At 36.4% G+C, this 12986-nt stretch overlaps 1 protein-coding gene across 1 annotated transcript in view; it reads left to right on the top strand.

Moving 5' to 3' along the window:
* Window positions 1-1052: 1052 nt before the first annotated feature.
* Window positions 1053-12986, top strand: part of slc17a6a (solute carrier family 17 member 6a) — a 58049-nt gene continuing 46115 nt past the window's right edge. The window contains exons 1-3 of the mRNA XM_059973971.1: window positions 1053-1138; window positions 2845-3097; window positions 3495-3613. Of these exons, the coding sequence (XP_059829954.1) occupies window positions 1053-1138; window positions 2845-3097; window positions 3495-3613 (458 nt within the window). The remainder of the gene's footprint in view (window positions 1139-2844; window positions 3098-3494; window positions 3614-12986) is intronic.

Raw genomic sequence — 12986 nt, 5'->3', positions numbered from 1 at the left:
CAACTACATGCTATGCTTAAGTACGAAACATGATGCAGAATAAAATATCTGTACAAATAACAGTGGGGTGAAATATTAAACTGTCTGTAATTTGAATTGACAGGACAAAGAACAGCTACGAAAATGTACAAAACTATTTAATTTAAATAAAGTGAACGGTTAGATCCGCTGTAAAAATGCACTGCAATGCGTAAGAATGGTATTGCAAAAACCAGGACTTTGTTTTTTTTTTCAATAGAAAGAGAAGCTGCGAACGTGAGGTTCTTGATTTGGTGCAAATTCAACAAATCAAAGGGCTGGGAGCCCACATCTATTCAAAGCTAAATGTGAATGTCATAGTTTAAATTGACGTCAGGGTGGGGAGAACATGCGGGAATTGAAAGAAAACTTGTCAATTTTTAATAAACTTCAATCTCCGCGAGGCAATGACACAGGCAAGGAACCTGCGGTGAGATATCGAACCTTTGATGCCGTTTCCATAGCATCCACAACCCAAGTAAGCGCTTGGTGACGGTGAGGGATTTGCTCTAATCCGGTCAAATCCCAGAGAAAGTTAGCGATTGAACCAACACCCTCTTGTTCTAACGCAATTCAGTTACGCGCTGCTGCTGTCCAAGGTGCTGAATACGGTATCTCCCAGTTTCCCAGTGCAAAGTATTCCAATGATCGATTGCGCCAGGTAGCTTTGTTTCGTCTCTGCATGCGACTGAAAAGTCGTCTTTATTTAGATACTTTATTAACCTTGATCTACAGACTACATCCGTGGATTATATTTTTTTAAACAGCAACAATACATTTTCTGATGCTGGATACCCTAAACATCATGGCTGTTTCTGAATCTTCAGTGGCTGGACGCGGGCAACCAAATAAGACTGCCTCATTTCCTCTTTGAACTTCGAATCACAGCAGCATATCGGGTCTTATGTATGAGCCGTACGCTCCTCTGTTGCTTAAGAGCACTTGATCGTTTCACCACGTTAATTCTAATGAACTGTCATTATCTCTAGCATGACACTTTCCTAAGAGTTTCTGCCTGATCACTTTCTGAGGGTATGGATACGGTTAAGGAACGGGTCTTTGCTCCTAGCAAAGAGGGGCTGAAAAATTTTGCCGGGAAATCTCTTGGTCACCTGTACAGGTAAGACTTCTAAAATAATTGTCATTCTGCAAATCTATATACACATTAGAGAACATCTCTTAAATATACCTGAATCGTATTTAGGGAAAATATCACAAATAAAACATAGATTAAAACGTGATTATAATGTTGTAAAATTATGAAAATCTTCTGTTGACTTAGTGTATGCTGCTTATAATTTGTGCATGATGTTCTGTCACACAACGTTCTCGTATTACCCCTTTCCCCAATAATTACCTGTATATTTGCCTTTGCTAGTAACACTCAGAACCCAGTAAGTTAAACATGGCTGCCCATAATTTGCCCTGAAGTGTCAGCTATACTAGTGTTAAACATTTTTTCGAATATGGAGTTAAGTGACTGTTGTAAATTTGAGTTTTGCCGTGGTTTTGGAACAATCCACTTATTGCAAATATGGTTCCATTCCACAGCTGTTTTAATGTAATCTCCACCTTTGGGATCAGCCTGAAACATGTTAATAATTAATATCATAAGGGATGTGTGCTTCTACATTTGACAGCTCTCTGCATTATCCAAAGCGCTGCATACATATCGATCTGTTTAATAATATATCTATACCACCGTGTCTTTCAATCAAAACAACAATCACGCGAAGCCGTTTCCCACCCCCTTCCTTCCACCACCCGCAGCTATAATATTGATGTGGATCTTTGCGGTATAATTAGTCAAAGTTTTTTTTTCATTAAAGGTTCATCAGTCTATTTACACATATGTTTATAGAGACGCGGGTATTTTGAAGTTTAAAAATCGGTTTGATATAAGCACCTAAATACATTGGTCCTAACCTCAAGCACTCTTTGGCCTACTCGTCAATTTATTTGCTATACAGTATATGCTTTCATTTCAGTAAACATTTCCCCTTTACATCGAGATTGCAATAAAACACACACGTTGGATTGTACTCTAGCCAATTAATATTTATTTTGACATATCAGTGCATTATGAGTTGCAACCTCTCCTGCTTGTTGCATCAAAGCAGGGCAATGCCATTAATACCTATGAAATTCAAGTTCTTTTTTGCTCATTTCACTCGGTGTGTTTTTCCTGAATTTTCATACTATTTCCATATAAATCAGTCTCAGTAGGTAGTTTGGGCTTCCACTACCTGCGTTAAAAAAAATCACCAAACATTATTTCTATATCAGATTTATTAAAACAATGCAAGACCTATTGTTTCCAGATTACCTTTGTAAATAATGAATTTCGTTTCTATTTTAACGAAGATTCGTATTGCAGTAAAAACACATCTCAGACTGAACTCAGATCTTTAATTATAACCCGCAAATTCCATATATATTGCGCGTTAAAATACGTTTTCACGGACATCATTGTAGACAAATACAGTATATTAAAAATCTGACTGATAATTACAGGGAGTACTTGCTCCTGATTATAATCAAAACTGTTTTCGCTTCCCGTATTGAACTGATACACTATGGTGGTTATCAAGGGGTTGTTTTTTTAAAAAAAAATCGGGTTCATGTGACATATAAAACGAATACTTAGCAAAGGCAAAATATTTGATGTACAACTATCATAAGTGATTGAATCGTTGCGACCAAATTGAAACAATAAAATTGAAAAACGGCGCTTCTTATTTTAGGAACGATCCATTCTGATGGATGGAAGCAACCCTAAAGAAATTAATGTTTTTGTGGAATAAATGCCATTGTTTTCTGATGCAGAGTGTTGGAAAAGAGACAGCAACATGGGGAAAATATCGAGTTGACTGAGGATGGGAAGGTACAGAACGTCCGCCCCAAGAAACCGCCTCTCTGCGATTGCACCTGTTTCGGGTTACCTCGCAGGTACATCATCGCCATCATGAGTGGTCTGGGCTTCTGCATCTCCTTTGGCATCAGGTGTAACCTTGGCGTGGCCATCGTGGATATGGTCAACAACAGTACTATACACCACGGGAATACAATCATTAAAAAGGTGAGCCCACAGCCTAGATTCCAAATATTCTGTTGATTTCAGCTAAATCCCACATCATCAAAATACTCATTTTAATATACTTCGCTTTGAATACATTTGGATGTTTGCTGCATTGGATGTATAACATTCCTTTGTCAGACTGCCCCTTTGTAAGCCACTTCGATCTGCCTTAAAATTGGAATGGACCTTTGCTCAACTGAGCTCGGCTCGGCTCCCTCGTTGTCCGTTGATTGTAAATGCAACAACTCCTTTTAAATTGACCTCTAATGTTAAACAAATTTCCGATCATTTTGAAGCGTACACGCATGCCTTAATATGTCTAAACAACTCATTACAGTTTTGCCAACATGTAATCTAACTTGCATTTCCCTACTCTTTTCATCTCTTTTTCCACAAGAAAGCGACATTTAACTGGGATCCCGAGACTGTGGGAATGATCCACGGGTCCTTTTTCTGGGGGTATATCGTAACTCAGATTCCTGGAGGCTATATAGCATCAAGATTGGCAGCAAACAGGTAAAATAATTTGAGGGAAATAAATTAATTGTCTGATAGTCTGACGCAGAGTCGGCAATACAAAAATCGAGAATTAGCAATTGCGGATCGTGAAATTGTTCGGGATTTACTTCAAACATGTTTATTTTCCTAAAAGATCCATCTTGTAAAGTGATAACTTTAATATCAAAGAAGGCAGTTGAACAAAACTAACTGAACGGAATTTGCATTAAGTTTAAAAACTATTTTAATGAAGGAAATGCTATCACGTTAAATGGGATTCCACAGTAGCATCATATGCCCCAAGTTGCGCACTGTCCGGAATCCTGTCTTAATTAGACTTGGCTTTTCGCCACAGGTCGAAAATGCCATTTTCAAACGCTAAACTTGACTTAGCGCCCATCCTCCATACTTAGAGCATCAGGGCAGCTGAAAACCTATTGAGATCTGACTATTATAGTTTACGTTTAAATTGTCCACGCTAGTTAAAATTACACAGGAATTAAACTATTCAATAACATAACAAATCATAAAACACTGTTATAATTTTTTTTCGAAAATCAGATTAACTTTATATTGTCTTTCAAAATCATATTGTCTTTGCGTTTTCTTTGCTTTAATAACAAGATGCAATGCTTTAATCTGCATTTCTTCCCCCCCCCCCGGTGGTTTTTAGGTGTTTATGGATTTTCTTCCACAACCAACACCTCCGCCCCAGTACAGTGCCAGTTTACGTTTCCTTATTACAATTTGATTGAATGGATAATGGAAAGATTTGAAAGACAACTCAGGGTGTTGTTTGAGATACAGAGGCGAGTTGGGTAGCAGGTTGTGGACGACCCGTTTCCATGGAGTTTGTTAATATTTCGGTACTCAGGGGGTTTCATCCAACCTGTTAATTGGATCCCTTGAGTTTTAGACCTAGTTCATTTTAATCCGAGTCACGCACTCGCGTCTAATTCAGCCAGGCAGTAGGACACTAAAATTATGTTCAAGCCTGCTTCAAACGTCTCGGCCGTGTGTACAATATTTTATATAAATAGCTGCAGAGGAACGTGTCCGGTGTAGTTACTGCAGTGAACGAAATGATTTGCGTAACATTGCGACAAGATCGACCCCTTCTCAAGCGGATTGCTAAAAGTTGCAATGCCCACAGAAGACCCCCTTCCATTCAGGATCGGTCAATGATGAATTTTGTACACGAAATATGTTATTTCATTCGGATAATTCGTATGAAACAGTTTAATGCAACACTACAATGTGTTAAACACTGTGCTAAGGAGTAAAAGCTAATCCTCATTGTCTGTCGTGCAGACAGTGCGGTATCTATCCCCGTGTTTACAGGTTTATACAATAACAACAAGTTGCGTGCGAACTGCAGGGGTAGCGCACAGAAGAATATCAGAATCCTGTTTGAAAAACATTTGCAAAATAGAACTGAAGTATGTGAATGTTCATATTAATTAACCTCAGAAAATATTGGCTATATCTGTTAAAACAACGATATATTCCAATATTGTTTAAACATTTTGCTAGTGGAATATGGCGGTGGTGTTTTAATATTGCAATTGTTTAACATTCCATTTCAGATAGACTCTTCCTTATTAATATAAACGGTTACACTTTTAGAATAAGTGCTTTATTTATTGCCCGTCCTAATAATCCGACATAGGCATGTATATGTTTGATACGTACTTATAACCTTTACTAGTTCCTCATAAATACTCCACCCTTCAAGAAAAGGGGTCTCCAGACAATAGCTCATTGCGATGTAGTAAGGATTTGAGATATCTACCGGGAACTTTCAAAGGTGCTATGCAACAATGTGGACTTGTTTGGTGGGATAATCCTTAAAAAGATTCTCGTCAAATCTGGGGTTTTTAAATAACATAAATGTAGTATTTTTAAGAGCAGAAACATTGCGCGATATTACATCGTCTGAAATCGTGTATGAAACTAGCACATTCACATATTAATCTTGAATTTACTATTTTCTTACACGATTTCAGACAATACAATATCAGGCTTGAATGAATAATTACTGCCTAACAATGTCGCTAAAATTATTTATTTCATGCGGCAAATACATTGATTTATTGTTTCTCTTGATCCGAGTAGACAGGTTGCACGATATCTGACCATTTGTTTGTTTCGCAATGGAAAATAGATGGAATGAATTAAAATATGTCTGCCAAGATGAAAAAGTCGCTCTGCGTTATATCGATAAACAATAGCACTCCAGTGATAAACTCAGAGATTTTGTAAAAATCCCCTCCTTCACCTTATTCTGGCTCCCTCCCCCCTTCCTATCCAGTCCTGATGAAGGGTCTAGACTCGAATTGTCGATTGTTTATTCCTTTCCATGGTTGCTGCCTGACATACTGAGTTCCTCCAGCATTTTGAATGTACATTCCAGTGATAGTGTGTTTTTGGTCATCGTTTCTAGTCACTACGAATAAAACCTGCAGATTTAATTTAAAAAAAACACAAACACCCTTGGCTTTTGTCTCGATTCCCATGCTAAAGCGTTAGTAAGAGTGTGGAGAACACTTCTCCTGGTTACTTAGATGAAAACGACAAGCTAGAGGAGAACTGTAGTTAGATTCACCCTACTCACGCTTTGGGGATTTAACTGTTCGCCCGAGTTTACGGCTTATTATCTGCAATGGTCACTTGGAAATTATAGACGAAATGCATCTTCACTCTGGCCCAAGTAGATTTTATATGGCTTTCCTACAATCATTGGAGATAGACTTGGAGGAACCATACCTTAATAAATTACACCAAATACATCTACGTCAACCGTGGATATGCGCGCACAACAAACGTCTTCCATGCTCCCACGGCATTTTTCTGGCTATAATTATAGTTAAACGAGGAATATAAGAAAAATCCAAAATGCGTGTATGTTTCTCAGCTTGCTCAGACACTTTGAGGAATTCCATGGAAATTAAATGCTGAAATCATCGTAGCCTATGGCGGCATGCTTATCCAAATTTTTATTGGGACTTCATAGCTTCACTAGTCAGTTTATTATTACAAAATATTGGTTAACTTTAGTATTAGCAGCAGCAAAACACACAAAAACATGAATTCATTAAAGATGCACCTAACAGTCAATTTATGTACACTTCGCTCTTGGGGGAAAAAAGCGTTTAAAAGTTGAAAAAATTCACAGTTATACATGTTTAGATTTCCGGCAGTTTTCTTTCATCATTCCTGGCTTTGGCTGTGTACTGTACATTGCGACCATCTGATAGCGCTCATTGCCCTCCCGTTCGGGTTGTGTGGTTATGCGACAATACAGTCAGAAAACTCAAATTTACTTAGTGCGATGTTGTTAAGGAGAATATTATTGCAGCGGAAGTTGGGGCGCCATTGGCTGTTAATTTCATTTTAAGTTCTTTCTTGACTAATTACAATATTGGAAATGAACAATAGTTCCTAATGAATAAGTTATATAAAATCTTTGGGCGACTCAATGGTATTACTGAAATTGAAAGATTTAAAATTTCAACAAATGCAACACTTTTTCAAAATCCTACAGAGAATTTTCTTGTGTGCAAGAACACCATGTCGAAATATCACTTGATCCAATCCATTCATTCATATATTTTGACAACGCTTCTTCTTCCCCTCTAACTTTCCCCGAGAGATTAAAATAACCTTGTGATTAACTTTAAAAATCAACTTTCTCAATGAAATGGCTATATTTGGATTCAATGTTTTTTCTTTGACGTTGCCAATGACACATTGCATCACTATCCAATGAAAACCTTCTAACAGATCCTATCAGTTTTACAAATGAGATCCAAGGGAGTCACATTTCCGGTTCCGATACCGTAGAAGTGAACACATAAGCTTCATTAACGTGGACGGCTATCTTTGCGGGGCGAGAAGAAAGCTCCTGTCAGATTTTTTTTTTGCGTTCTACGCTACTCACGAGTCATTACATGACTCCATTTGCGACCTGAAGAGGAACCATCCGGTTTGTGCCCGAGGAAGCATATACTGCACGAGATTCTGCAATGTAAACAAACTAGCCGGCAATAGTACGTTAATCAAGTATACAAATGGACTGAGAGAACCAGTTAATTGTGCCCAGAAGTTTGATAAAGGAAGGCCGAGTTGGTTTATTTCAGAATAGAAATTTAGAACTAGGAAGTAAAATAATTCCACCAGATTAAATGCCAAACTCATCCTGACAACCAGATAGCTCGATATGTGCAAGAATAATCTGTAAAGATCTTTTATATAAAAATCATAGTTGACAATTGATTTACTAATTGGTAGTCAGTTACAGGCTGCAATCTAATTCAAATGTTATCATTGAAAACTAGAAAGTACAATTGACTTGGTCATTAATGTCACCAGAATTCTGGAATAGTATTTATATTTGATAATTAATCTTGTTTCCTTTTGTCTTGTCCTTAGAAACATAGAGAGCAGTTATTTAAGAAACTCAGTTTGCGTTTCACATGGTGGATAATCCAGTCAGCATTTTCCATTGCTCAGTTATGATGATGAGATCCAAGCTGTTGGATCTTGACTTTTTGCAATCCAAAGGTTTCTTGGAAGTAAAGACTGAGGCATAAAGATTATTGCTTATAATTGTTTTATTAAGTGTTACAAGAGCAGAATTCAAGCAAGAAAGAGTAGCCAAGAAAACAAAGGAAAAAGTAGTTATGGTCTTCTCTACTCAAACTAGAGAAAAACAAAATTTCAGTGGTAACAATTTGTCTATAAACAGCCAGATTCGAGTAGTATGACAACTGCTCCTGAAAATTAAGAAAATTCTGGAAAAATATAAAAGCAATTACCATAATTACTGGAAAATTCACTGAATAATTACTCTATGTGGTCATATAGAAATATGATATCCTATATACATGTATATAGGTGATCATATTTTCTTCTGATTTGGATTAAACCTGATTCTGATATAAGCAGGCATAGCAAAGTTAAGCTACAAGAAAAATATCAGGAAAATAACAATTTTATGCCCTAATCCAATAAAATGTATATATTAACAGAATATGAATGTGTATGTGTATGTGTATGTGTACATATATAAAAGTTGGCTACCATACACAATGCATAAGAAAACAAGATGACAGCAAAAATAAATTGCCTCTTAGCGTCTGCTATTTAACAAAAAGTAGCTGAGTCCATTTTCTCCTGTAACAATTTCATGAAATATGATTTCAGTGAGATGAGTATTAAAAACATATGAAATAATTAAAAAGCCACCATGCTGATACTAATGACTTTAAAAAAGTCGTCCGGTTCAGTGCCTTCAGGTGAAGTACTTTTTGACTATAAAGGTTTTTTTTAAAAAAATCTCATGTGCATACAAGTCCCTGAATGACATAATTCTGACCCACTTCCATGCCAAGTAGTTTAATTAGATGTAAACCAAGTTCCCTTAGTTAGTGTAAAACAAAAGCCTCACAATTACATTTATGTATTTGATTAAACTAGATCATCTGTGAAATAAAACTAGCAAGGTCATGCACCAACATCTTCCTCATTGTTTATGAGGCGGTAAAGTCAGTAAACATCTTCATTGCTTTGATTCAGAAGAAAAAGCCATTTTATAAGCAAAAATGGAAATGGCTAGAAGAATTAGAACTATGCTAACATAGTTAAAAACTGGCTATGATTTTCCTACAATGAGCATGTAGAAAAGGTAAGGTGAATGAAAAATATTTGATTGATATTCCTTCATGATTAACTTCATATTGTCACCTTTATAAGTAACTACTAACATTCATAGTGAGCTGGAAGTACATTTTTACAAGTACTGGTACTGCTGATGCACAGTTGCCCTGAGGAAAATGAAGGACAGTTACATCAATTGGGGTTAGGTTAATAGACTAGTAAACAAAAGCCTGTATTTTTGATGCAAGGACCAAGGTGGCTGGCGGATCTAAATTCAAGTAAACAAATAAATATAGGATCAAAAGCTATCCTCAATAAATGTAACCATCAAAGAACAGTAAATGTTTGTGTCTAGAATATATGTATCTGGCAAAAAATAATATTATTAAGCAATGAGCTTTTTTACTTTTTAAATCTGAAAATACCCTTTAATAGTGAATTTTAAATGTAGTAAAAAATAAGTGCGAAAAGGCATTTTCAGTTTATTTACATTTATACATGAGGGCAATGAAGTTGGAGGCTGCTTACCAGCAATATCCTCTTTAAAGACTGCCCTTTATGTGATGGTGAAAACAGTCATTTATTTAATTTGTTTTTGCTCTACATTGTTACAGAACTTTACACCATTTTAATTTTTTTGCTGTATTTACGTTGATATGTATAGCCTTAAAACTTAGAAGAATTGTTAAAATTCTAAGGAGATGACAGCATTTGGTATTTTAAAATTTATGCACAACCACTAAATGCTGTGCTGTAAAATCTCAAGCAATTCTCATGTAATCAGCACTTCAATGCAAATGACAATTCTCCGCTCCCCCCCCCCCCCCCATACACATGCCTATGAATGCCAGTATACTGGACAAAGTCATTGAAATTCTAAATCAAAAATTGCAAATAATGGACATCTAAAATAACAGGAAATTCTAGAATCATTCTGGTTTCAGGTCAAAGAACTTGTTTTGTTGCATGTCTAACCTGAAATATTAACTATGTTCCTCTTTCCAAGATGCCACCTGACCTATGGAGTGTTTCTGGCATTTTCTGTTTTAGCTTCAAACTACTAAGTTAAGGTGAATACCTACCTGTGTCACCTGTGTCATCTAGGGAAAGAAACTGGCCATCATGACTTGGCCTGTATGAAACTTCATACCTATCAATATCATGACTCCAAAGTACCTTCTGAATGACCAAGTTAGTAACTCAATTCATTGGTAACTAGAGATAACCAATAAATGCTGGACCAGCCAACAACATCCACGTTCCATAAAACAATAAATAAAAAATAAGCAATAAATTTAAGAAGATGTTGCCAACAATTACATTATGGAAACTTAAATATTGCATTAAGCATCAAAAAGTACTTCAATCTTAAAATTAAATACAGACAATAAATATAAATGTCTATTATACTTAAGCTTATGCAGTAAATCATTTAAGATATGTTTGCCATCACCATTATAGCAGTAGAAAGAGATGTCAGATAATATTGAATAGTTGTGTTTATTATTCCACCATTTAATTTTGGGTATGCTACAGGTTTTCAATACTCCCTGCCAAATATTCAAAATTATAAACATGTAAGTGAGATATACTGTGTTTTCCCTCTGTCCCTCTCTCCTCTCCCTCTCCCTCAATATATGTGTATTGGTACAAATGCAAAGCAAATGCTTGTATTGGTACAAATGCAAAGCAAATGTGTGTATTGATAAGCAGTTTTAAATATATTAATATTAATTTCCTGTAAATAAGTGATCTTTAAATATCAGAAACATTTATTTTAATTCAAAAATACAAGACAGTCTGCAGGTGCTGGAAATCCAGAGTAACACACACACAAGGTGCTGGAGGAAATCAGCAGGTCAGGCAGCACCTATGCGGAGGAATAAACATTTGATGTTTTGGGCTATTTTTATTCTAATTCTTTAATTTGATCCTACATTACTACCCAAAGGTGGTCAAAGTCTCTTTATAAACTCTGTGTCAATTTCTGTATCATGTTCTTCCTAACAGAGAGGTCTTCTTATTTATAACGTTTATCTGACCACAAAATTAAATTGTTAATGCAAGTATTAAGTTTGCATCTCATATAATTATTTCTCCAAACATCTCTGGTAAACTTATTCTGATTATTGATGAGCCAGAAGATAGTCAATCCAGCTATTTCCAGCCAACTTGATAAAGTCACCTTTTGAAATCATTAACTTTTCTGAATATTTTTGTTGACTCATAATGAACCAATAGCCTAGACAATATTGAGAGAGGGGAAAGCAGACATGCATATTAAATAGAAAATGTTGTTTTGAAGGAAAATTTCATTTTCTGTGCTGTTGATCATAATATTACCAAGGTGCTTTAATAAATCAGCCATTGCATTGAATGTGAGAATTGGTCTATCAAAAAATAGGAGCAGAATTAGGCCATTTCGTCCATCGGGGCTTTTGCACCATTCCATCATGGCTGATTTATTTTCCCTCTCAACCCTATTATCTTGCCTTCTCCCCATAATCTTTGATGCTCTTACTAATCAAGGACCTATCAACTTTCACTTTAGATATACACAATGATTTGGCCTCCACAGGCATTCCTGGCAATAAATTACACAGATTCACTTCCCTCTGGCTAAAGAAATTCCTCCTTATTTCTGTTGTAAATGTATGTCCCTTTGGCACTAAACTCACCCACTATTGGAAACATCATCTCCACATCCACTCTATCTAGGCCTTTCAATATTCACCAGGTTTCAATGAGATTCCCTACCATTCCTCCAAACTTCAGTGAGGCATGCTCAAAGCCTTCAAATGTTCTTCATATGTTAACTCTTTCATTCCTAGAATTATTCTTGAAACTTCCTCTGAATTCTCTCCAATGCCAGGACATCTTAGATAAGGAGCCTAAAACTACTCACAATACTCCAAGTATGGTCTGATCAATGCCTTATAAAACCTAGCGTTACATCCTTGCTGTTAGATTCCAGTTCTCTCAAAATGAATGCTAGGATTGCATTTGCCATCCTTACTACCAACTCAACCGCAAGTTAATCTTTAGTGAATCCTTAGAGGACTCCCAAGTTCCCTTGCATCTCTAATATTTGAATTTTCTCCCTGTTTAGAAAATAGTGTATGCCTTCATTCCTTCTACCAAAGTGCATGACCACACACTTTCCTACGTTATTTTCCACCTGCCACTTTTTTGTTCATTCTCTCAACCTGTCTATGTCCTTCTACAGGCACCCTGTTTACTCAGCACTACCTGCCACTCCACTTATCATTGCAAACTTGCACACAAAACCATCAATTCTGTCATTCAAACCATTGATATATAATGTGATAAGAATCAGTCCCCTGTATATATAGCCCTGCGGAACACCACTAGTTACCAACAGCCAGCCAGAATCGGCCCCCTTTCATCCCACTCTTTGCCTACTGTCATTCCTCTATCCATACTAATATCTGTTTTGTAATACCATAGGGTCTTAGCTTGTTAAGCAGCCTCATGCATGTCACCTTGATAAGGCCTTCTGAAAGTCCAAATAAACAACATCCACTGATTCTCTTTTGTCTATCCTGTCTGTTATTTCCTCAAATACCTGTATTTCCCATTAAGGGGAATTTCCTTGAAGAATTTCCCTTAAGGAAACCATACTGACTTTGGGCTATTTTATCATGTCCCAGGTACTCTGAAATCTTCTCCTTAATAATCAGCCTTGATCTCAGAATGGCGGTGCAGACTCGAG

The sequence above is a fragment of the Hypanus sabinus genome, chromosome 7, assembly GCF_030144855.1.
Source record: "Hypanus sabinus isolate sHypSab1 chromosome 7, sHypSab1.hap1, whole genome shotgun sequence".
In the NCBI taxonomy this organism is placed as follows: Eukaryota; Metazoa; Chordata; class Chondrichthyes; order Myliobatiformes; family Dasyatidae; genus Hypanus; species Hypanus sabinus.
Note: the sequence above shows the minus strand (reverse complement) of the source record. Positions and strands in the feature narration are given on the sequence as shown.